Source organism: Vipera ursinii (genome assembly GCF_947247035.1).
Source record: "Vipera ursinii genome assembly, chromosome: W".
In the NCBI taxonomy this organism is placed as follows: Eukaryota; Metazoa; Chordata; class Lepidosauria; order Squamata; family Viperidae; genus Vipera; species Vipera ursinii.
The window spans coordinates 37,844,719-37,869,852 of NC_139522.1; the positions used below are offsets into that span (position 1 = coordinate 37,844,719).

General features: G+C 44.4%; 1 protein-coding gene across 1 annotated transcript in view; it reads right to left on the reverse strand.

Annotated features, from left to right (window-relative positions):
• The window catches only part of LOC310648256 (nucleolar transcription factor 1-like), a 254,864-nt gene that overhangs the window by 192,781 nt on the left and 36,949 nt on the right, over positions 1 to 25,134 (reverse strand). Inside the window, exons 5-9 of the mRNA XM_083376002.1 lie at positions 15,651 to 15,806; positions 13,506 to 13,570; positions 2,815 to 2,935; positions 1,749 to 1,859; positions 1,063 to 1,196 (exon numbers count right to left, since the gene is read on the reverse strand). Of these exons, the coding sequence (XP_083232128.1) occupies positions 1,063 to 1,196; positions 1,749 to 1,859; positions 2,815 to 2,935; positions 13,506 to 13,570; positions 15,651 to 15,806 (587 nt within the window). The remainder of the gene's footprint in view (positions 1 to 1,062; positions 1,197 to 1,748; positions 1,860 to 2,814; positions 2,936 to 13,505; positions 13,571 to 15,650; positions 15,807 to 25,134) is intronic.

Genomic DNA, 25,134 nt, shown 5'->3' on the forward strand with positions numbered 1-25,134 from the left:
AAATAAATTCCTAGGGCTCCTCGACTTCTCTAAGTTGCACTGCAGTAAGGATAAGTATTTCCTCTGCCTTAATGAATTAAAGAAGTATCTCAGTGCCAGCAGGCTGTGTATGTGTGAAAATCTGCAAAATGGTTGGCACAATATTGTGATGCAAGCCCCACCTCTTGTGTAAAGGAAAGGGCTTGAATTGCAACACAGTACCCACCAACCTGTACATTTTTACTTCCTTGCAGAAGACACTAACTGCAACATTAGACCACTGTTGGCAACTGGAGGAGAAATGAAGTGTCACATTCTGCCCATGAAGATAACTGACATGCAGTCCCTGCACCAGATTCTACAGGCAGAGGTCAGGCTTTGAAATATTCTCCCAATGCCCTCTTTAATGCATTTTCATTGCCAGTTGAAACACTCATCTTTTTCAAACTTTTAAAATAATCTTTACTAATTATGCCTTGTGCCAAATATTATCTTATTTTTCTTAATTGTGGTTCTGTGGTGTGGTTTTAAACATTCAAATTTGATTGTAAGCCTATTACTTTTTAAATTGAAGGTCCAGTGGAAGTTCAAATTAAAATGAGTGATAATTGGTGAGATGAGTGGCTACTCTACCCCATCCCATGTACAAAAGAAAATTAACTGCTTGGGGTCATCTGGGTAATATTCTGAGGAACAGGGGTTGTTCTAAACATGGCTTTGATCATTAGAACTGAGTTTAATGTTCTAGCTAGCATACAGCATTCTACTGGTTTTCCCAAGCCATTTGCTTTTTATTTCAGCAACCTCATTTAGGCACAATATATTAAACCACAAATACCTAATCAACATTATCATTAAACAAGGATGGCAGCTATGAAGTCTTTAGTGACCTAGTTAAAAGTGTTGAATAAACAGAGCCAGTATGTGATGTGCTGGGACAGGGATTTAAACCTGGATCTGTTTTTTACTAAGTTCAACTGCATGATCATTTTGCCACACCAAATGGATGTAAAGTGGATCTGCATATTTCACCTGTTTTAAGAAAGGGGAGAAGCCCTCCCTAATATTACCACCCCAACTTACGGAGGGGGCTTGGTGGGTCGTCCATCAAACTTGTCCTTCAACTGCCTCTCTGCTTTTGTTAGGGTGGACCGTGGTGGTGTCCCTTCCTCAATGTTCATCTCTGGATGCTTCTCTATGTAATCCCGCATCATTTCCTGGAAACAACAGAGGGTGGATAACACAGCACTGAAACTTTGGGGAGAAGCCCTTCCTAGGCTCTAGGGTGATGGGGTAGGCAGAAGAAAACCCACTACTTGACCTTGACCAATTTCAACTCTTAATGGATGAAGCAGGTGTTCCAAAGGTGCCTTTTCCAAAAGGCAACTGGACTTTCTTGTTTTTTTCTTTGAAAACATTTTGCTTTTTATCCAAGAAACTTCTTCAGTTCTGAGTTCTCTAAGTTAGAGAACTCGGTTAGAATGGAAGAAGCTTCTTGGATGAGAAGTGAAATGTTTTCAAAAAAAAAACCCCAAGAAAGTCCAGTTGCCTTTTGGAAAAAGCACCTTTGGGACAACCATGACCTTGATGATTGAGAATCTCCATAGTCATCACAGAAGATGTTGCTTTGCAACTACCTTCCAGCTTAGTAAAAGAGAGTGGCACCCACAAATCGGCTCTTGGAGTGTGGTTGGGTTTGGACAGCTATGAAAAGGCCGGGCTGAGCATATGGGGGAGAAGATGGAGGGGAACGGTTGACTGTTCCCTACCTCATACTCCTTCCGCTGCTCCAGAGCCTTATGAATCCATTTCAGCCTTTTTTTGTCTGAGAGCTGAGACCATTGCTTGCTCAATGCTTCTTTCACCTCCTTCGTGGTGGCCTGAAAAACCCAGGTGGGAGGGGGAAATAAAAAAGGTAGGTTCAAAGGAAAAAAAATGGGGGAAGGGGAGGGAGCACTGCTCATCCTAGTGGTACAGCAGTGAATTAAACTAAACTTTGGGAAAGATGAATTCACTTTATGTTTTTTTTTTAAAACAGCTTTTTCTTGATCCTGCAGGGAAGTAAAATATAATTTGCTGCATATGCAGAGAATCCATTATGAGAATTCTGAAGAATTCTTGGCTTTAAATACATATTAAAAAAAGGTTCCAAGCACATGTAGGCCATTTGTAATGGTTTTATGACTTTGCTCTCTTTCCATCCTTCTCTTTCTCACCAAAAGGAGCACTGTCTGGATAATGTTAATTATGGAAACTAATATAAACAGCAAGCAAATACTACAAACAAACACTAAGAGCAGCATATCACACTCAACATTTATGAAGTCTCTGCACACCTCCAAGAGTTCCCTTCCATCCCTCCAACAAAGATGGGAGTTAGTGACCCACAGGGCTTTTTGTGGTGATCTCTCTCTGGTCTCATTCTATTTATAATTCTATACAAATCTAACATTTTAGAAACCATTTGTAAGTGTGACCTTCATCATCTTGTGGCCATGGGTTCCATGAATGAACTCTTGATAGCACAAAAATGACTCTGTCTATCCTGTATATTTTGCTCATTTGTACTACATGACCTTCAACCCTTTTCTTTCAGAAGAAAAAGTAAATCAGAGGCTGACTACACTCTAAAAGGGCACTTGGGACTACTTAAATGAATTGCAATTTAAAAAATCCCCCCTGGATTGGGCTATTTGAGGAGGAAGTATCTGAACATGCAATGGCAGTTGGAGCTGAAAACATTGCCAAACCCTAGAGTAAACCATCTGTATTCACTACCCCTGTGTGCCCCCCACACCACCTTCATCTCAGACTTATAAAGGTAGAGCTACTTACATCGGGTCGGACTTTCAGGTAGATCTTCTTTTCATGAGTATACCAGAGCTGTTGGGGGGTCTTGGGTTTTTCTGGAATATCAGATTTCTTGGCATTCTGAATGAGGTCAGGGTGGTCTTCCCTTCACAGAACAAGGATGGTAACAGAGGATGGAAAATGTAAGGTATCACCATACTGGAATTAACAAAACACACTTTCATATAAACCTAAGGCCCTATGTACCAGTCCCCACTCTGCATAAAAAATGATCCCTCACAATCCTCCAAACATGGACATAGAGGGTTGTGGGTCTCCCTTCCAATAGTCAACTTCAAGCCTGACCTTCTTCATTACCTCCTCCCTCTCTCATGTTAAAGAGTTGTTAATCGTTTGACAAAATGCCAACATCCGTGGTTGCCACAATTACATGGAGCCCCCTCGCTTGCTCTAAAAACTTCTAGCAACAAAGAGTAAAACAGGGACATGGCAAAAAGAAAAGTGTAAGGGCAAAGGCCCTATCCAGACATTCTTGGAGAGTCAACTGACATGGGTCTCTGGGTTGAATACAATAGTTCACTAAAAAAAAAGTCTAATGGCTGGCAATGAAGGCCAGCAAGAAAGAAAGAAAGAAAGGAGGAAGCTAAACAACTGGATAGGCCAGTTTAATTTGTTGTTGTTCAGTTGCTAAGTTGTGTCTGACAATTCATGACCCCATGGACCATAGCAAGCCAGTCCCTCCTGTGCTCCACTGTCTCCCTGGGTCTGCTCAAACTCATGCCTACTGTGTCAATGACACTATCTAACCCAGACATGTCAAACTCGTGACGTCACGTGACATCACACGACGTATCGGAGCTTTTTCCCCATTGCCGGCAATGTGATAGGCGCGGTTTCTTCATGACTCATCCGGCCCACAGGCCAGCAGTTTGACACGCCTATCTAACCAGTTCAATAAGCCAGTTCAATAGCAATCACCCAACAGCAATGACCAATAGAAATAATCCAAGCAGCTGTTGTGCTAGATAATGGGACAAATTTCCTACATGATTCAGATATTTCCCTTATCAAGAAACATTCTGTAAATACAAATGCTCAGTACATCCACTAGTGTTAAGAAATTTGTTGTGCAGAGGTCTCCTTGTGCTACCAAAGAGTTGCACAGACAAGGAAGGGTACTGAGAGCAGCAAGAGTCACACAAGAGTATACTGAGTTGTAAAAGCAAAAAGTATTTTACTTTTGACGTGGTGTAAAAACAAAAATGCACAGTCAAAAATAAACAGTCCAGGTCAGACATGTCAAACACAAGGCCCGGGGGCCAGATCCGGCCTGCAAAGTGGTTTCATGCGGCCCACGAAGCCATCTTGGAAACAGTGAGGGAACGGCCCCCACTGCCTTGGCCCTGGCCTAGAGACCTCCTTCTGCCAGAGACCCTCAGATCTGTCCCATTCCTGCCCAGGCCCCTATAGGCACCCTTGATGCGAACGATGTAGAGCTGGCCACACCCACCCAGTAGGCCACGCCCACCCAGGCCATACCCACCCGGCCCCCTGAGGGCAACCGCAATGCTGATGCGGCCCTCAATGAAATTGAGTTTGACACCCCTGGTCCAGGTCATAAACAATAGCAACAGTCCAAGGAGTAATCCAAACTACAAAGTCTTCTTACCGGTCCAGAGGTCAATACACAGTTCAGGTTTACAACAGTAGTAAACCAACAGCAGAGCAAAAACAGTAATAGTAGAGATCAGTGAATTCAGAGAGAGAGAGAAAAGCTACGTTCCTAGCTCCCTCTTATGGCCATGAGAGGTCTTATCTTGCGGCGATAAGGACGGCGAAGTCTAATTACTTTGCCGCCCATATCGCGTCCGCAGATAATCGCTCGGCCGCCCTGTTTAGGGTGACTCGCTCCCTCCTTAACCAGGAGGTGAGAGAGGATCCCTTGCAGGGACGAGCCGAGGAGTTTAGTCATCATCTGGCGGACAAAATCGCTCGGATCCGGACCGGTCTGGACTCTGACTGGGCAGAGTCTGACGTGGAGGAATCAGGCGGTCTTGAGCACGTTATCTGGACTGAGTTCGACCCTGTTTCCCCTGATGATGTGGACAGGAGCATGGGGAGACTGAGCACCACCACCTGTTTGTTGGATCCGTGCCCCTCCTGGCTAGCTTATGCGGCTCGGGAGGGAACACGAGGCTGGTTCCATGCAGTAATAACTGCTTCTTTGAAGGAGGGTGTCTTCCCTGCCGCCTTGAAGGAGGCGGTGGTGAGGCCCCTTCTCAAGAAGCCTGCTTTGGACCCGGCTGTTTTAAACAACTATCGTCCAGTCTCCAACCTTCGCTTTCTGGCGAAGGTTGTTGAGAATGTGGTGGCGCATCAGCTCCCTCTGTTCCTGGAGGAAACTGATTATCTGGACCCGTACCAATCGGGCTTCAGGCCCGGACACAGCACGGAGACGGCATTGGTCGCGCTGGTGAATGATCTCTGGAGGGCTAGGGACAGGGGTTGCTCCTCTGTCCTGGTCCTATTAGATCTCTCAGCGGCTTTCGATACCATCGACCATGGTATCCTGCTGCGGCGTCTCAGGGGGTTGGGAGTGGGAGGCACCGTTCTACGGTGGTTCTCCTCCTACCTCCAGGGCCGCTCGCAGTCGGTGTTGACAGGAGGGTAGAGATCCGCCCCGAGGTCTCTCATTTGTGGAGTTCCTCAGGGGTCGGTCCTCTCGCCTCTCCTGTTCAACATCTATATGAAGCCGCTGGGCGAGATCATTCGTGGTTTCGGGGTGGGGTATCACCAGTACGCTGATGATACCCAACTTTTTCTTTCCACCCCGAACCAACCCAGCGATGCCCTCTCCGTGATGTCCCGGTGACTGAGTGGCTGTGCATATCGGCATCTCGGGTTAACCAACTTATTTCACCTCTAACGATGGGGGGTGAGGTGTTACCCCCCGTTGATAGGGCTCGCAACCTGGGCGTCCTCCTGGACTCACGGCTCAATTTTGAAGACCACATAGGAGCCGTGACCAGGGGGGCTTTTGCACAGGTTCGCCTGGTGCGCCAGTTGCGTCCCTATCTGGACCGAGACGCCCTACGCACAGTTACTCATGCGCTTGTTACCTCCCGTTTGGACTACTGTAACGCTCTCTACATGGGGCTGCCCTTGAAGACCACTCGGAGGCTTCAACTGGTGCAGAATGCGGCCGCGCGAGTTGTAATGGGGGTCTCCCGATACTCCCATGTAACACCTCTACTCCGCGAGCTGCATTGGCTTCCGGTTGCCCTCCGGGTGAAATTCAAGGTGCTGGTTATTACCTATAAAGCCCTACATGGCCTGGGTCCGGGCTATTTGAGGGAACACCTGCTGCCGGCATCAAACGCCCTTCGCCCAGTGCGCTCCCACAGGGAGGGTCTGCTCAGGGTTCCGCCGGTAAGAGATTGCCGGCGGGTGACACCCAGGGATAGGGCCTTCTCAGTGGGAGCGCCTGCCCTCTGGAACCAGCTGCCGGTGGAGCTGAGAACTTCCCCCGACCTCCGATCATTCCGCCGGGGCCTGAAGACCTGGCTCTTTGAGCTCTCAGGCCCAGGCTGAGGAGAAATTTTTAACTGGGGTTTTAAGTATACAGGGTCAATTTAATATTTTTTAATTTGGTTTTTTAACTTTTGTATGGTGGATTTTTTAATTCCCTGTAAACCGCCCTGAGTCCTCAGGGAATAGGGCGGTATATAAATGTAACTAAATAAATAAATAAAATAAATAAAATGAGAACACTTACACACCCATTGGCCAATTAACTTCTTAAAGACATAGCATTATGGTTAATATATTTTCAACCCAACATTGTAGGTTGACACCATATGCCTAACATTCTCCCCTATGGGTAGAATAATATATAACTCTTACAATCTTATGCACATTCTTTCACAATTAGCATTGTGTTTCACAGCTTGTTTGAGTTAGCTGGTCTGGCCTGATGGGGAATATGGGTTTTTAATTGGTTTTTATTATTTTATTATTGCTGTATTTTAATTGGGCATGGTTTAATTCTTTTTTAATTTTTGTATAGCTATTTATATATGCCCTGTGAACCGCCCTGAGTCCCTAGGGAGAAGGGCGGTATAGAAATCAAATAAATGAAATGAAATGAAATGAAATGATAGGATCTATGGTTAGCTTCGTAACCTACGAAATATCATTGCCTAGCCCTATGTTGGCCTTTACTCCTGAGTTGTGCAGGAATGTGGACCCAAGCTGGGGTGCCAAACGTGTGCAGGTAATCAAGGTTTGGTCTTCTACCATGCCATATAGTATATGGTATTTTACCAGTAGAAGTATTAACAACTATATTCAGAACATGGTTTGCACATTTTGCTGCCTCCCCCCACAGTCTATCTGTTAAGCCAGAATCTTTTAACATGGTTCTCATCATGGCTTGTAATGTTTGCCCACGTCTCTCAACAAATGCATTATGTTGAGGCCTATAAGGGGCTGAACATTTATGCTCAATGCCAGCTGATTGTAGCATATCAACAAAACGCTTATTTGTAAATTCAGTACCATTATCAGTAATTATGCACTGAACCTTTCTCTTTGTTTTTCTCTCCACGAATTTCAGCCAGTTTGCAAATTGTTGGAAAGTGTCTGCCTTTGACGTAAGCAAATAACAAAATCCATAACGAGAGTAGTGGTCCAATATACTTAAAATATAACATGACCCTCCTAAACTTGGTTTCATGGGTCCAATTAAATCAGCAAACACAACTTCCAAAGGAACAGTTGTTTTGAAGCCGTTTAACCTGTTTGCAGGAGTTGCCTTACTCTTTTCCTGATTGCAGGCATTGCAATTCAAATACTTACTACATGGCTTCAGTTTAATTCCTTTTACTAACTCAACTGTTTTATGTAGTGAGTTAAAGTTTACATGGCCTAACCGCCTATGCAATAAATGTATGCATTCATCATGTGGCTTCTTGTTCTCACATATTGAGTTAACTTTAACTGTACTAACCTGGTTACTTGTGAGAACGAATAAACCATCTTTCAAATTAGCAGTTACACAGGTTCCATTCCTCTCAATAGTGCATTGCTCCCCTCTGTTACCACAAACCCAACTTTAACAAATTCCCTTACAGATAACAGGTTGAATCTTAGTTTAGGTATATATAACATAGGTAACTGTTTATCAATGCATGGACAATAGGAATTACCTTCACCAGAGGCCTTCATCCTCCAACCGTTGGCTAGTGAAACATATTGGTTGCTGTTTTTCATATTAATAAACCTCTTTTTCTCTTTAGTAATGCATTGTGAAGCCCCACTATCAACAACCCACAATTCATTATTTCTGGATGTTGGTTCACCAGAAACAGCCAAACCAATGCCCTTTTTAGCCTTCCCACTGCTATTCACATTCTGTTTTCTACCCTTTCTACAGAATTTGGCTATATGCCCTCTAGCCCCACAAGAATAACATTTCTTGACGTTGTAAGCAGTGGAGAATGGCTGCTCCTCTTGTGGCTGTGTCTCTCTCAGCTGGTCTCTGTCACGCCTTCTTCTGGACTCTTCCAGCAGTCTCCCAGTAATGTTAGTCAATGTCAGTTCCTCTCTGGTCAGGACTTCCAAAGAAGAAACATACCCATCATAACTCTCATCCAAAGATGACAGAATAATGTAGACCTGATGCAACTCTGAAAAAATCAGCTCCTTTTCATGAAGCTCTTGAAAAGTTGCCTTCATGTAGTTTAAATGGGTCAGCATATCTGCATTCTTCTGCAGACGAGCCCTAAACAGCTAACGTGTAAGGTGTATATGTGCACCCACACTGTCTCGAACATAAAGCCTTCACAAAATGCAAAACACCTAGCAGCAGACTCCTCACCACGAATATGGACAAGCTGCTGGTCATTCAGTTAGTCCAATAATGCACAGCTTTCTCATTGTTTCGTTTAAAGTCGTCTATCTTCTTTGCATCCTCTTCGTCATCTGGATCCCAAGCAGTAGTATCTGGTAGGTTATTTACAACAGTCCATAGTCCTTCCTTGCACAAAAGCAAGCAGCATTTCGTGGACCAGGAAACATAGTTTGTCCCATCTAACCGGGTTATCCAGGAGATGCCTGACAACAGTTCTTGTGCCATTTTACACCAAATAGCTAACACAAACTCAGCTAGGAATACTGTGTGAACTTACTCTCAGTACAGGCCTGGGCCCATAACCAGTGTTAAGGAATTTTGTTGTGCAGAGGTCTCCTTGTGCTACCAAAGAGTTGCACAGACAAGGAAGGGTACTGAGAGCAGCAAGAGTCACACAAGAGTATACTGAGTTGTAAAAGCAAAAAGTATTTTACTTTTGAGGTGGTGTAAAAACAAAAATGCACAGTCAAAAATAAACAGTCCAGGTCATAAACAATAGCAACAGTCCAAGGAGTAATCCAAACTACAAAGTCTTCTTACCGGTCCAGAGGTCAATACACAGTTCATGTTTACAACAGTAGTAAACCAACAGCAGAGCAAAAACAGTAATAGTAGAGATCAGTGAATTCAGAGAGAGAGAGAAAAGCTACGTTCCTAGCTCCCTCTTATGGCCATGAGAACACTTACACACCCATTGGCCAATTAACTTCTTAAAGACATAGCATTATGGTTAATATACTGTATTTTCAACCCAACATTGTAGGCTAACACCATATGCCTAACACACTGTATTTGTCTGAGGGTTTTTTTTCCAGAAACTGAAAGTTTAATTACATGCTATACAGCAGGAAAGGGAAGCTCCCTTCAAATCTGGGGAGGGTGGTGGCGGCTGTGCATTGTGGAAAATCTGGCTGGTCTACATTTATTTATTTATTTATTTATGGGACTTGTATGCCGCCCTATCTCCCGAAGGACTCAGGGCGGCTAACAATAAAAACAACAATACAAAAGTTTTAAAAAAATAAATAGCCCCAAAATAAATTAACTAAACAATTAAAAATTAAAACATTTTAAAAACCCATTGTCAATCCAGGTCAGCCTGATGAAAAAGGAAAGTTTTGAGGTCGCGGCGAAAGGACCGGAGATCCGGGGCCATCCGGAGCTCAAGGGGGAGTTGGTTCCACAGGGCTGGCGCTCCCACAGAGAAGGCCCTCCCCCTGGGGGTCGCCAGCCGACATTGTCTAGCCGACGGCACCCTGAGGAGGCCCTCTCTGTGTGAGCGCACTGGGCGATGGGAAGTCGTCCCCGGCAGCAGACGGTCCTGCAAATATCCCGGGCCTAGGCCATGTAGGGCTTTAAAGGTAAGTACCAGCACCTTAAATCTCACCCGGAAGACAACCGGTAACCAATGCAGCTCACGCAGGAGGGGTGTAATATGGGAGTATCTGGATGCTCCCATCACAACCCGCGTGCCCGCATTCTGTACTAGCTGGAGCCTCCGGGTGGTCTTCAAGGGCAGCCCCATGTAGAAAGCATTGCAGTAATCTATCCGAGAGCTAACAAGTGCATGAGTGACTGTACATAGGGCATCTCAGTCCAGATAGGGGCGCAACTGGCGCACCAGGCGAACCTGGGCAAATGCCCCCCTGGCCACGACTCCAATATGATCTTCAAAACTGAGTCGTGAGTCCAGGAGGACGCCTAAATTGCGTGCCCTATCAACGGGAGGTAACACCTCTCCTCCCATAACCAAAGATGGAACCTCTTGGACAAGTCGAGATGCCGGTACGTAAAGCCACTCAGTCTTGGCCGGGTTGAGCTGGAGCCTGTTCTTCCCCATCCAAATCCGTACCGCTTCCAGGCAACGGGACATCACATCGAGGGCATCGCTGGGTTGGTTCGGGGTGGAGATAAAAAGCTGGGTATAATCATCATATTGATGATACCTCACCCCGAAACCACGGATGATCTCACCCAGCGGCTTCATATAGATGTTGAACAGGAGGGGCGAGAGTACCGACCCCTGAGGCACCCCACAACTAAGGGGCCTAGGGGTTGACCTCTGCCCTCCTGCCAACACCGTCTGCGAACGGCCCGAGAGGTAGGAGGAGAACCACCGTAAAACGGTGCCTCCCACTCCCAACCCCTCAAGACGTCGCAGCAAGATACCATGGTCGATGGTATCAAAAGCCGCTGAGAGGTCTAAAAGGACCAGGACAGAGGAATAACCCCTGTCTCGGGCCCACCAGAGATCATCCACCAGCGCGACCAATGCCGTCTCTGTGCTGTACCCGGGCCTGAAACCCGATTGGTATGGATCCAGATACTCAGTTTCATCCAGGACCAAAGGGAGCTGCTGTGCCACCACGCTCTCAACAACCTTCGCAAGGAAGCGAAGGTTGGAGACAGGACGAAAGTTATTTAAAATAGCTGGATCCAAGGCAGGTTTCTTGAGGAGGGGCCTTACCACCGCCTCTTTCAAGGCGGCAGGGAAGCACCCCTCACTCAAGGAAGCATTGATAACTGCCAGAAGCCAGCCTTGTGTAACCTCCCGAGCCACATAAACCAGCCAGGAGGGACACGGGTCCAACAAACACGTGGCGGCACTTAATTTCCCCATGATCCTGTCCACTTCATCCGGAGTCACAGGATCAAACTCTTCCCAAATATTATCGGCCAAACCCATCGTTTCCCCTTCGTCAGATACTGCCCAGTCGGAGTCCAAGCCAGCCCGAATCTGAGCAATTTTATCCACCAGATACTCACTAAACTCCTTGGCCCGTCCCTGCAAGGGGTCCTCTCCCGTTCCCTGATTTAAAAGGGAACGGGTCACCCTAAACAGGGCGGCTGGGCGGTTATCTGTGGATGCAATGAGGGTGGCGAAGTGAGCACGCTTTGCCACCTCCATTGCCACAAGATAAGATCTAGAAAAGGATCTTAACTGTGTTCGGTCAGACTCGGACCGACTGGACCTCCTTCTCCGGCGCTTCATCTCCCGCAGGTCCGCGGAGAACCAAGGAGAGAGCCGGGATCTGCGCCGGGTCAGAGGCCGCAAAGGCACAACATGGTCGAGAGCCTCCGAAGCAGCCCGTTGCCAGGCGTCAACTAAGGTCTCGACCGGGCTGTGGGAAAGGGAGGAAGGAATCAGTCCAAGCGCCGTCTGGAACCTAGCTGGGTCCATCAGGCGCCTGGGGCGGAACCACCTGGTCGGTTCCGCCACCCAGCAGCGGGGAGTGGCATGACGGAGGCCCAACCGCAGGAGATAATGGTCTGTCCATGAAAGGGGTTGAGATGTTGGAGTAACCCCACCCAGACCATTAAGCCACTGCCCAGAGATAAAAATAAGGTCGGGCATGTTTCCCCCCTCGTGAGTCGGACCCTGAATAATCTGGGTCAGGTCCATGGCTATCATGGAAGCCATGAACTCTCGGGCCACCCCCGACGCACCACCCAGGGAAGGCAGGTTAAAATCTCCCAGAACCATAAGCCTGGGAAACTCAACCGCCAACCCCGAGAGAGCGTCGAGTAGCCTGGGCAGGGCCGTTGCCACCCAGCTGGGAGAAAGGTACGTAAGCAACAGACCCAACTGACCCCCAGGACCCCACCTCAGGAGAAGGGACTCACATCCGCCTATCTGAGGGGCAGTGGTCTCCCGCGGACAAAGGGCCTCCTTAATAACAACTGCCACCCCTCCGCCCCTACCCTGAGCCCGAGGCTGGTGAAGCACACGGAAGCCTGGTGGGCATAATTCAATCAAAGGGACCCCTCCCTCCAGGCCCAACCAGGTTTCAGTGATGCATGCCAGGTCTGCGTCTTCCTCCTTAATCAATTCCCGAATGAGGGGAGCTTTATTCACCAGAAGACCTGGCATTCAAATAAACCAGCCTGAGCTCAGGTACCTGTCCTCCCCCACCCCCGGAAAAGCAGGATGAAGCCAGAGGGTCGGAGCGTGCCACCACTCGGAGATAGCGGGGGCGCGATCCCAAGTTTCGATATGGCCCTCTGTTCATCCGTCTGCCGCCATTCCCTTTCCTGCCGCCATTATCCTTTCCCGACTCCTCAGCTGTTGTGGTCTATAGTTTTCACAAGTGCAAATAATGTCTTTATTTGTCTGCAAATGATGCGAGTTATAGTATAACATCTTTGGACTCCACATACCTTAAGCTATGAACAGCTGTTTAGCTTCATCTTTGGTTTAGTTAAACTTTTGTTTAGAATTCAGGGGTGTCAAACTCACAATGTCACATGACGTATTGTTACTTTTTTGCCATTGCCGGCAATGGGGTGGGCACAGTTTTGCTATGATGCATCCAGCCCGTGGGCCGGCAGTTTGACACCCCTGGTTTAGATGAATACTTTAAAATATTCACATGGAAAATATTTACCTGCCTTACAAATACATACATTTATGGATTTTCTTATTCCATCACCTGTCTTTTAAAAATTGGGTTCCTATGCTATAGAACGGGGGTGTCAAACTGCTGGCCCATGGGCCGGACGTGTCATCGAGAAACCACACCCACCCCATTGCCAGCAATGACAAAAAAGCTCTGATACGTTGCGCGACATCACGTGACGTCGCGAGTTTGACATGTCTGCTATAGAACATACAATTTTTGAAGCCAAGGAACCTTCTAGCTACACGCCTTCTTTCCATTCTCTCCTCGGTCACCTCTGAACCAAAGCAGCTGTCACAGTGAAGTTCAAAAGAACTTCAGTAAATGTGTGCAACTGAAGTCTACAGCTGAGAAGCCTTAGAGTGCTAATGGATACAAGCAAGACATTGTTGCTTAAGGTCTCTTACCTAAATCTTGCCAGATTCCGCTCAAAGTCTTGTTTCTCTCGTTGGAAATCCTGAATATATTTCATCTAAAAAACAGAGAAAAGAGGAAAAATATTCCACAGCTATTTATGTATGTGGTGTCTATATGAAGTTCTTGCACACAAGCCCTCTCAACAGGGATAGAGATTTCTTGACTCTTTATGCTGAATATCTAGTTCCCCTAATTCTATGTTCTGAAATCCCAGTTACATGGTCTGTGTGTGTACAAAATGCCTATCTTGTCTTCCACAGAGCCCTGTGACTGCTCCTTATCTGCAGGAATGGCATGAGAGGCTTAATTTCTTGGCATGCAGAGCTAAACTGTCCCAAGCAAGTGTACTTCCATTCTGCCCAGAAGGTCAACTGGATGGAGAAAGTAAACAGTCTACCACAAACATCCCCCCTATGCTATCATACTTTCTTTCTGGGTTCCAGACAGGACAAAGACCTTACGCTCTTCAATGTTGGGAAATTGGCAAAAAACCCAGCAACAGACAAGCTGGCAAATAGGAATCAACCATTTCCTGATTCTATCTAGGCAGGTCCCTTCAAAATACTAAGCAAGTTTACAGCTGTAGCATCTTGAGTTCATAGCTCAGAGCAAGAACTGTGTGAATTTTAAATGTTCCTCTACTCAGAAATCTTTCCTGCAGCCAGCAAGGCTTATACAGGTTAAGTTTGTGGCACATTTGTATATATCAGTTCTCTAGAATGTTATCTTGCTTTCCATTTTGTTAAGCAGAAACTCAGATAAAGGAGGCTTATGTTCATAAAGGTAAGGTTGTTGTTGTTTTTTAAAAAAAAGCAAATTAAATAAAGCCAACCTCTTATGAGGAACTCCCTACTGTTTTCAGCACTAACACTGAGCTGACTCCACTTGTATCTTTCACTGGTTTCTGCATTTCTTTTATGATCAGGAAAGAGCTCTGTGCTGTTACCATTTAAAATAGGGATGCAGAAATTATGGCCCTGGAGTTCCATGTAGCCTATTTTTAGTGGCCCCAGAAGTAATAGGGCCAAAAATATATTTTGAACTTTTGTTATTTAGAGTTTCTTTTTTGTATATGGGTAATCCTTGCCTAATGACTGGTCACGTAGCGACCATTCTAAGTTACGACAGATCTCCAAAAAGGTACTTGCAACCTGGTTCCAGAGTTCTGATGGCCGCATCCCCCCCCCACTGCAGTCAGGTGATCACATTTTGGACACTTGGAAACCGGCTCATATTTACAGCCTTTTGCAAGATCCTGCGGACACATGACCATGATTTTTGGTGGTTTTTGACAGTTTCCAGCAAAAAGCACCCATTGGATAAAATGGATTCGTTTAACAACTACAGCATTCACTCAATAACTGTGGTGTTCGCTTAATGAGTGTTGCAAAAAAGTTGGAAAATTGGGCATGGTCACATGGTGACCTGCTTAATGACTGTCATGACTTACAAATGTAATTCCAAGCTCAATTCCAGTTGTAAGTCGAGGACTACTTGTATAGGGGGATTTTAATAGACAAAAGAGGCACCTTGCAAATGCTTAGACATCTCTTAAAATTCTGCCACTCAAAATGAACCGTACAATACACCAGCTGATTTTTGAAGTGTGGATCTCAACATGCTATACAAAACATGGTGCAGCCCTCAAGCCATCAGAAGTTGTTCACTAAATGTCAAGTGATGCCAATTCAGCAGGCCAGTAGAGTCAAGGTCCTTTAGTCACCCACTTTGCCACCCAGATATATAAAGGTTACAACCAATTCATGGGAGGGTTATTCTAGAACAGAAAGGAATAAAAACAGGCCCTTCACAAGGAAAGCATCCAGCTTTAAGCTCAAGATCCTAACAATCTGCAGCCATTATTAAACAACAGTCTAAAGAAATTGTCCTATAAACTCATTCTAAGGTTCATAATTTCTGCTTTACAATGGTAACACATTTGCAGAGCCCTTGAGAAAGGGAATACCCTTTTTGCAGAAAGCACAAGATATGTAATTTGTAGGTACTATGTTTCCCAAGAAGAAAATACTAGTTTTTTCCTTTCTCTTTCTCTTACTTGCAGAGCTTTACTGGAAGTTATGGAAATCTGCCACTCCTGATACCCCTTACCACATTTTTAAATATGTACTGCTCACCTTTTTCTTTTCGGGGAGCTCCTTATATTTTTTTGAGAGAATCTTGGTTAGATCCAGATTGCTCATCTCTGGATGTAGCTTAGCATACTTTGCTCGCTTTTCCATGAAGAAACGGAAATATGGAGTCAAAGGTTTTTTGGGGAAGTCAGGATGCTTCTGAATAAGGGCAGGAGAGAAAGTAAATAAGGAAAAAATATTTTGAGAAGATTTGTTTTCCCACAAAAAGCAAAGTTTTACTTAATCTTCTTGTGTGTTTTGTTTGTAACGTTTTCAATAAAAGTTGAGCTCAGCCAAGAATTTGGAATAAAGTGATAGCATATTTAAGTAACACCTTCAATTAAACTCAACCATGAAACTCCACTGATCTAATGTAAGCTTTATTTCAGCTTAACATCTCTATGTGACCACAAACAGAAATGCAACTACTTCTGAAGATTCAGTTGCTTCTAGAGGAGATGGGCAGCACACAAATCAAATCAAATAAATAAAATACAGTATAAAGAATTTAAATGTCTGTCTGTCTGTTCCGTCATTGCTTTTTGTTATCTTTTTAAACTAGTTGTTCCTAGGCTGAGGTAGGTTACCTTTGTAAGGCAGACCAGCAAACATTGAAGTCTTCCACAGCCTTCCCAACTGTTAATTATTATTGCTACACATTATTTATTAGATTTCTCTCCTTTCATTCAAGAGCTCAAGTTGACATGTATAGTGTTCCCTTCTCTATTTTCCTACGACAAGAACCTGGCAAGATAAGTTAGCCTGAGAGAGTGACTGGCCTAAAATCTCCATGTAAAGCACCTGTGGTATCTCCAATTCTAGGAAGACCAAGATTCAATCAGAGTTGGCAATATTATCCTGGCATAAAGTAGTTCCTACATTCAAAATGCAACACTATAAACCTAAAGGTATGACTAGAATCCTGAATTTAACATTCATCATTAGTAGCAATGCAAGAAATTGGAGACGTTTTCCATTAAACTGCATTTTTTTTACAAATCATACAAAACATTTCATTACTGTAGAGGCTCCAAGCTTCAGTGAGCATTGTAGGAATTCAGGGGCTGTTTACCGTAATTGTAATACCTGTTAATAACTATGCCACTAGTCAGTCTTTCTTAAAAAATGGGACTGAGAACTAGTTTTCCACTATCATTTCATAACCAATAAAGAAACCTGTGGCCCCTGGAAACTGCTTCTGGACTTCTTGCTTGAAACTGAAAAAAATGAAAATTTGATCACATAGAATTCCTTCTCTAGAAGAATGGCAGTCCAAATTGTGTTAATATGCATCTATGTAAAAAACAAAAACCACCCCTTCATTTAAAGAATAACTGACACAGAATTGGACATGAGAACAGTTGATGGATTATACAGGTGAAAGTCGAAAAATTAGAATATCATGCAAAAGTTCATTTATTTCAGTAATGCAACTTAAAAGGGGAAACTAATATATGAGATAGACTCATTACATGCAAAGCAAGATAGTTCAAGCCGTGATTTGTCATAATTGTGATGATTATGGCGTACAGCTCATGAAAACCCCAAATCCACAATCTCAGAAAATTAGAATATTGTGAAAAGGTGCAATATTCTAGGCTCAAAGTGTCCCAATCTAATCAGCTAATTAAGCCATAACACCTGCAAAGGGTTCCTGAGCCTTTAAATGGTCTCTCAGTCTGGTTCAGTAGGAATCACAATCATGGGGAAGACTGCTGACCTGTTTGGGGACTTTCACAAGGAGTGGACTGAGGCTGGAGTCAGTGCATCAAGAGCCACCACACACATGGGCTTCAAATGTCGTATTCCTCTTGAACAACAAACAACGTCAGAAGCGTCTTACCTGGGCTAAAAAAAACCAGACCTGGTCTGTTGCTCAGTGGTCCAAAGTCCTCTTTTCTGATGAGAGCAACTTTTGCATCTCATTTGGAAACCAAGGACCCAGAGTCTGGAGGAAGAATGGAGAGGCACACACTGCAAGATGCTTGAAGTCCAGTGTGAAGTTTCCACAGTCTGTGTTGATTTGGGGAGCCATGTCATCTGCTGGTGTTGGTCCACTGTGCTTCATTAAGTCCAGGGTCAACACAGCCGTCTACCAGGAGATTTTGGAGCACTTCATGCTTCCTTCCGCAGACAAGCTTTATGGGGATGCTGACTTCATTTTCCAGCAGGACTTGGCCCCTGCCCACACTGCCAAAAGCACCAAAACCTGGTTCAATGACCGTGGGATTACTGTGCTTGATTGGCCAGCAAACTTGCCTGACCTGAACCCCATAGAGAATCTATGGGGCATTGCCAAGAGAAAGGTGAGAGACATGAGACCGAACAATGCAGAAAAGCTGAAGGCCGCTGTTGAAGCATCCTGGTCTTCCATAACACCTCAGCAGTGCCACAGGCTGATAGCTTCCATGCCACACCGCATTGAGGCAGTAATTGCTGCAAAAGGGGCCCAAACCAAGTACTGAGTACATATGCATGCTTATACTTTTCAGAGGTCCGATATTGTTCTATGTACACTCCTTGTTTTATTGATTGCATGTAATAATCTAATTTTCTGAGATTGTGGATTTGGGGTTTTCATGAGCTGTACGCCATAATCATCACAATTATGACAAATTGTATGATAAAATACAACATAGGAAAATATGAGGTATATTAAATAATCAAAGTATTACAAGATATGTTGTTTTGTTATGTTTAGACCTTCAAGAAACTATGTCCCACCTATGTGGGCAGAAAAAGGAAGCAGCATCACAAAAAGAAAAAAAGTAACACTTACTTTGGGCTTTAGCCCTGTCACCTGGAAAAAGAATAGCCCTCAACTGGACACCAAATACATAATTTCCTCTGAATACTGTACTTTTAATTAAATAATGCAGCTTTTTAATGTTTGATGTCTAGGAATGTTTCCAAGTTTGCAGAGTGTGTATTTACTATTCATTATTCTTGCAAAACTGATAAAATAGATTTGTATGTATTCTTGCAATGTTCTAAGGAAAGCAGTCAGGTTGTCAGCAGGTCAGGCAGGCACAGTAAGGAATAGCTCCATCTGGATTCCTTCAGATTCAAGTAATCTGAAAATGACTTAAATCCAGCATGGAGACTGGGTTTGGAATAGCTGTGCCTTAAATATCTTGCATGCAATGTAATTGCCAATGGAGCAGTTCAATGCAGTTGTCTCTAAGAGAATAGGTTTGGGTATACAGGGCTGCAGAAATTAAGCAGCAGATTCCTGTAACAGAGCACGATACATGCAAGACACTAGGGGTGGAGCTATTTGGACTTCAGCTTGTTTCCAGAACTCATTATCAAAACTTACCAAAAGTTTTCAAGAAAAATGTGATTTGCTATATTTAAGAACGATTTACAAAGAGGTCACATAGAAAGGAAATGTGTTTGAGGGGGAGGCAGTCTTTCAAATGATACATCAAGAAATCACGTGAAAACATAGCCACTTCAAAACCAAGTGACTTTCAACTGGCCCTCGCACTTACAACCATTGCAGCATCCCCATGGCCATGTAATCAAAATTCATGTGCTTAGCAACTGTTATGTATTTACGATGGTTGCAGCATCCCAGGTTCATGTGATCACCATTCATAACCATCCCAGCTGGCTTCTGACAAGCAAAGTCAATGGGGGCAGCTGCATTTGCTTGATGAGCGTATGATTCACTTAACTGGAGTGATTCTTTTAAAAAATATGACAAAAATGGTTGTAAAATTGGCCATGACAAGTAACAAAGAATTTCCTTGTTTTGGTTTTCTGTAATATATCATAGAATGAAGGCAGATTCCCCTATCCAGATTTCATCCAACAATTATTTGTAAAGTGTTCAGTTAGACAATACAGTACCATTTGCAAAGACCCACACAAAGAAACATTATGAGCAGGCCTAGGGTAGGGAGATTAACTACCGGTAAACCAAATTTATCTGTTCTCAGAGAGACCCACCATGTTTATTAATTCTGCACAAATTAATATTCTGGATTTCAAACAAGGCATGAAGGGCAAAGTTATTCTGTTGAATGTCTTCACCAGGAAAATTTTGAACAAGTTCAGCTACATTTCAAATAGAGGCGGCAGAAATACATTCTCTTCATCATCCGCTAATTAGAAGAATGGAATGCCAAAGCAATGGATTATGCAGAGACATTAACTGTAATTCGCCATGCAAATCTTTACAAGGAAGAGGAAAGATCTTACTAATTTTAATGTGCATAATGGGACAAGACTAACAGCATCTGATTGTGGGGGAAATGCCAGCTCCATGAAATTGCTTTTTTTATGATTTACATTCAAGCATGGCCACCCTGGCTTTCAATCAGTTTTAATAAATACTGTAACATGCCTGTTAACATAATTGTAACAATTCTTTCTTGGCATACATTCTGGTATGAGTCATTTTCAATGTTTCACACTCTTAACAGCAATGTCTATTAAAGGTATATTTACTTCTATCTTTAATTCAGAAATAAATGGAACCCTGCCCCTGCCCCATAATACTTAGATAACAAACTATATTCAAAAATTGTACATGCTAGTGGCATTATTTCATGTCACAATGTGACCTCCGATAAACTTGTGATTCTCAATATTCACATCATCCACTTTTACCAATACTGTACAATGAATAGCTACATACCTAGGACCTTTCTAAACTTTCTCCTATTCACATGAATTGGAATGATTTTAATAGCTTTTAGCAAAGCTTACACTTGAAACACAAATATACAATTATGTATCCATGTGCACATCCACAGTAGGGGCACATCTGATACAATTGTTAAGGTGTTTGATGAGGGAATGGGAGGACTCACTGCAGCCAGGTGGGCGTGAACGGGTAGACGTGGCCATCTGAGTGCTGCCAGGTGGGCATGGGTAAGTGGGCGGGGCTGGCTGACGCAAAGGATTAGGTGCAGCCCATTCCAGGCGGATGACTTGCGGTGGTTGGGTGGGCATGGCCAAGTGGATGCAATCACGTCGGTGTGGATGGCTAGGCCACCCAACCAAACAGAGGAAATAGATAAACTTTTTGCTAGTCAGCTAACTAAGGTATGTAGAAAGCACATCACAATAGTAATGGGGGACTTTAATTACCCTGGCATCAACTGGGAGACAAACTGCACCACGTGGAAAATCAAACAGAAAGTAGAGAAGGGAACTAGGGAATTAGCCATATTGGATCTAATTCTCACTAAAAGAGATGAAATGATAGAAGGTGTTGAAGCCACAGGAACCTTGAGGGGGGTGATAGTGCAAAATTGGAATTCAACATTATGGAAGCACAAGCAATACAGTCAAACTAGAGTCTTGGATTTAAGAGAGCTAATTTCAATAAATTTAGAGAAGGCTTAGGAAGGATTCCATGGATGAGAATCCTCAAGGGGAAAACAACTCAAGAAGCTTGGGAAATTTTGAAAAAAAAGTCTAGCACAATACCAACAAAGAAAAATAACAGCTCTCAAAAGATATCAGCATGGCTGCACAAAGAACTCTCTGATAAATTGAAAGATAAAAAGACAAGCATAAAAAGTAGAAAGGGGCACATAACTAAGGCACAATATCAGCAAATAGTCCAAGCCTGCAAAGATGAAATGAGGAAAGCTAAGGATCAAAATGAACTAAGGCTTGCGACCAAAGTCAAAAATAAGAAAAAAACTACTTTCAACATGTAAAAAGCAAGAAAAAAGTTAAAGAAATGATTGTGGCAAGAAGGTGACAAGCAACAGGGAGAAAGCAAAACTATTTAACTCATTTTTTTTTGCATCTGTCTTTACACAAAAGGAAAAAAAACAGTCCAACCTATCAGAAACAATACAACAAAAAATAGATTAGAAACACAAATTAAGATAAGCAAGAAAATGGCAAGTGAGCTCCCATGCAGCCTAGACGAGTTCAAATTACCAGGACCAGACGGATTACACCCCAAGGTTCTCAAGGAACTGGCAGATATGATCTCAGAACCACTGAACTATATTTTTCAAAGATCCTGGAGCACTAGGGAACTACCAGAGGACTGGAAAAGAGCTGATGTAGTTCCCATCTTAAAAAAAAAGGGAAGAAAGGAAAAAAAATAGATCCAGGAAACTACAGACCTATTAGCTTGACCTCAATACCTGGGAAGATTCTGGAAAAGATAATCAGACAACAAATCAACGAACACCTACAGGCAAACAAATTCATTACTAAAAGCCAACATGGGTTTGTCTAAAACAGATCATGCTAAACAAATCTTATTGCATTCTTTGACCAAGTGACAAAATTAGTGGACCAGAGGAATGCTGTGGATACAATTTACTTGGACTTCAGTAAGGCATTTGATAAAGTTGGTATAGGGTTTCCTGCCTGAGCAGGGGGTTGGACTAGATGACCCCCAAGGTCCCTTCCAACTTTACTATTGTTAAATTCAAGAGTGAAACCTTTCCAGCAGATGAACTTAAAACATTCCCTCCTGCTAACTTTGGGCTGTTCTTAAGAGTACAGAGAGAGAAAGGGAGAAGAAAAACAAACAAACAAATTTTCTTCACTCTGTTTGTTGGCCAGACAGAGTGAGGGTATATTCTTTTATGGGTTATTTTAAGAAGAATTTTTAGCAGAATTTTAAAATTCTTTTCTCTTTGGGTTAGAAACAATTAACAGTCACATTTACCTCACATACAAAGACTTTGACACACATACAGTATACACACAAAGACAAGAGAACAGAAAAGGAAACAGAAGTCTTAGTTTTACACATCCTAGTCATTCCCATCATTAAGTCAAATTAGGGAAGGCACATCTTAAACATACCACGTGGTTGCATAGAGAGAAAGAGAATCACTACCGTATTTTCCGGCGTATAAGACGACTGGGCGTATAAGACGACCCCCTACTTTTCCTGTTAAATTATAGGGTTTGGGCTATACTCGCCGTATAAGACTACCCCTCTTCCAACGCACACCAAATAAAAATTAAAAAACATCAGATTTAATTTTAATATAGTAATTTTAATTCAAATGCTTATGACACACAGGTACTTAGTAGGAAAACTGTTGCCGAAAGGCCACATCTTTGCTGACGGATGTCAAGCCGTCCTCAACGAAGCACAGTCAACCAGCCGTGGAACAGTTAACAAAATGAATGCTTATTCACAGGTCCGAAAACAAGTTGGAAGTCAGCGTTGGAAGCCATACGCCTCCAACGCACATTTTATAGCCGATACATGTCTCGACTCCACCCTTCCCTGTGCAAACCAACATCCGGCCAGTGCCTATAAACATCCCACCCCTTTTCCATTTCCCTGCGCGCTCCTGCGCCCACGTTCCCCCGTGTGCCATCCATGGCAAGGTTAGTATCCTGGGTGACTCTTCTCCAAACCCCTTCTACCCCAACCCGGGTGAAAACACTAACGTGCTCCCAGTGTGTGCCTATCCCTCTCCAACCAACTGCCCCCCCATCCCTATCTGGCTCCAGCGGGCTCGTCCACACGTCCCAGGGCCACCCTCCAGCAGTCCCCGGCTCCGGTCCATCTGACACCGACGGAAAACAGCCGGCCCTTGCCTCCAGCGCGCAGGCTATAGCATGCAGTCCCGGCACAGGTCCGTCGGCAGGCAAGGGAACAGCTGGCATGTTTTGTAGTGCCCAGGCTCCCTGTACGGCAAGGCAGACTGGGCTGTCCTCCTGAGTGCCTGCGGGGTCCTCAGCAAAGCCCTGCAACGCAGGCGCGTGCAAATGCCGTGAAGCAGCTGGTCGTCGGGTTTGCAGAGCCAGGAACCGACGATCAGCTGATAGTCGGTCTTGCTGATTACTGGCGACCTCCTCCCTTGTTTGTCGGAGCGCCAGGTCATGGAGCGAGCCATGTACAGCGGGGGGGTGAATAGTTGAAGCAGGGCTTGTTTTTGGAATGAGACACCCCCCCTGCGTAGTGTCGGGCCCACAGGGCTGGACAACGGACAGCAATTTTGTGATTCCCTCCCCCCCCCCATCAATGAGCTGCCGAGGGTGCCTGCGTGTGTGTATGTGTGGAGGGGTGTTGCCTCTGGTTTTTCCTGTAACATCGGACAATAAAACCACCCCTAACCCTAACCCCCGGCGTATAAGACGACCCCCAACTTTTGAGAAGATTTTCATGGGTTAAAAAGTCGTCTTATACGCCAGAAAATATGGTATTTCTTATTTTCACTTTGAGTACCTTTATTTAGCCAAATTGGTTTCCCAGAAAAGCCCTGAGCAAAGCCCATTTCTCACAAATTTGTCCTGCTTGCTTCCTTTTCATACCATGCAGGACAGGCACTCACCTCGCCCCACACCTTGAGCAAATCTCCAGTAAGTGACCTAATTCCCACTGTCAAACTACAGCTAACCATGTTCCCCTTACGATGTGGGGTTCAATCGGCTCAGTCGGGTTCCTAGCAGCACTTCCCAGCTGCTCTCAGCAACACTATCCCTGCTGCCCTGCCTGTAGGTTTTTGGGCTCAAAAAAATCCCCAGGAAGACTTCGGTTCCCTAACGAAGTACTACTGGCCCTTCCTACCTAGGGAACTCCCTGCCGTCACTTTGCAGAACTAAAAAACAGTCCAAGGAGGACCCGCCACAACAGGTACCTGGCCTCCTTCTCTTACCACCGCCTGTCAGTTTTCAGACTTAGGAGAAGTCTGGGAAGACCTGTGCTTTGTGCACTAGTACAGGCCCTTCCTATAGATGAGCTTTGCTTACAGGGCCTTACCAGTTGGTTGCCCCAAATCCAATTGTCTCATTCACTCATTCCATTCCATTTTCACACAGCCTTTCCCTTTTCCCTAACAGAAGGTCCTGCACTCTGGCCAAACCCCCATGCTTTCCAGGGTCTGCAACTTGAAGAGATCCTTTCTGTGGCTAGGAAAGACCAGAGGGAGCAATATCCAACTGTGATTGGGAAAAAGGTCTTCTCACTCACACACACAGAGACACATACACACATTTCTTTCACTCCCCTGGGCTTTAAAGTTAAAATTTAGAGGTACTCACTGTAATGTATTGGCTGTTTCTATTAAAATCACTTGCTTAATGTCTGATCACTTGCTTAATGCCTGACCTAGATTTCTGTGTTATGTAACAGTTGCTGTTACTGAGCCAGACTTGCTGTCTCCAGGCTGATAATTAGGTTTGGGGCAGGAAACTGCTACTTTAAACCTATTGGTTGCCGCCTAGAGGCCAACCATATAAATAGCTGCGCAGCAGCCATTAGCTTGCTTCTGTTCTGTTCTGAGTTAATACATTTGTTGCTGTTTCAACACATCATCTCGCTTAATGCCTTTGAACCAAAAATACAACACTGGCAATGAAGGTGTGATGTGCTGCTTCACTGGAAGTCTGAAGTAACTAGGGGGTGAGCCCAGCACAGAGCCTGGCAGGAACCACGTTCCCCCCCTCGGTCTGCCAGCAAGACACGCTGGAGACCACCTCGCCCTAATGATCCATCCTAGGGCCTACGCAGAAGCCAGCAGCACAAGGCAACATGAGCAAT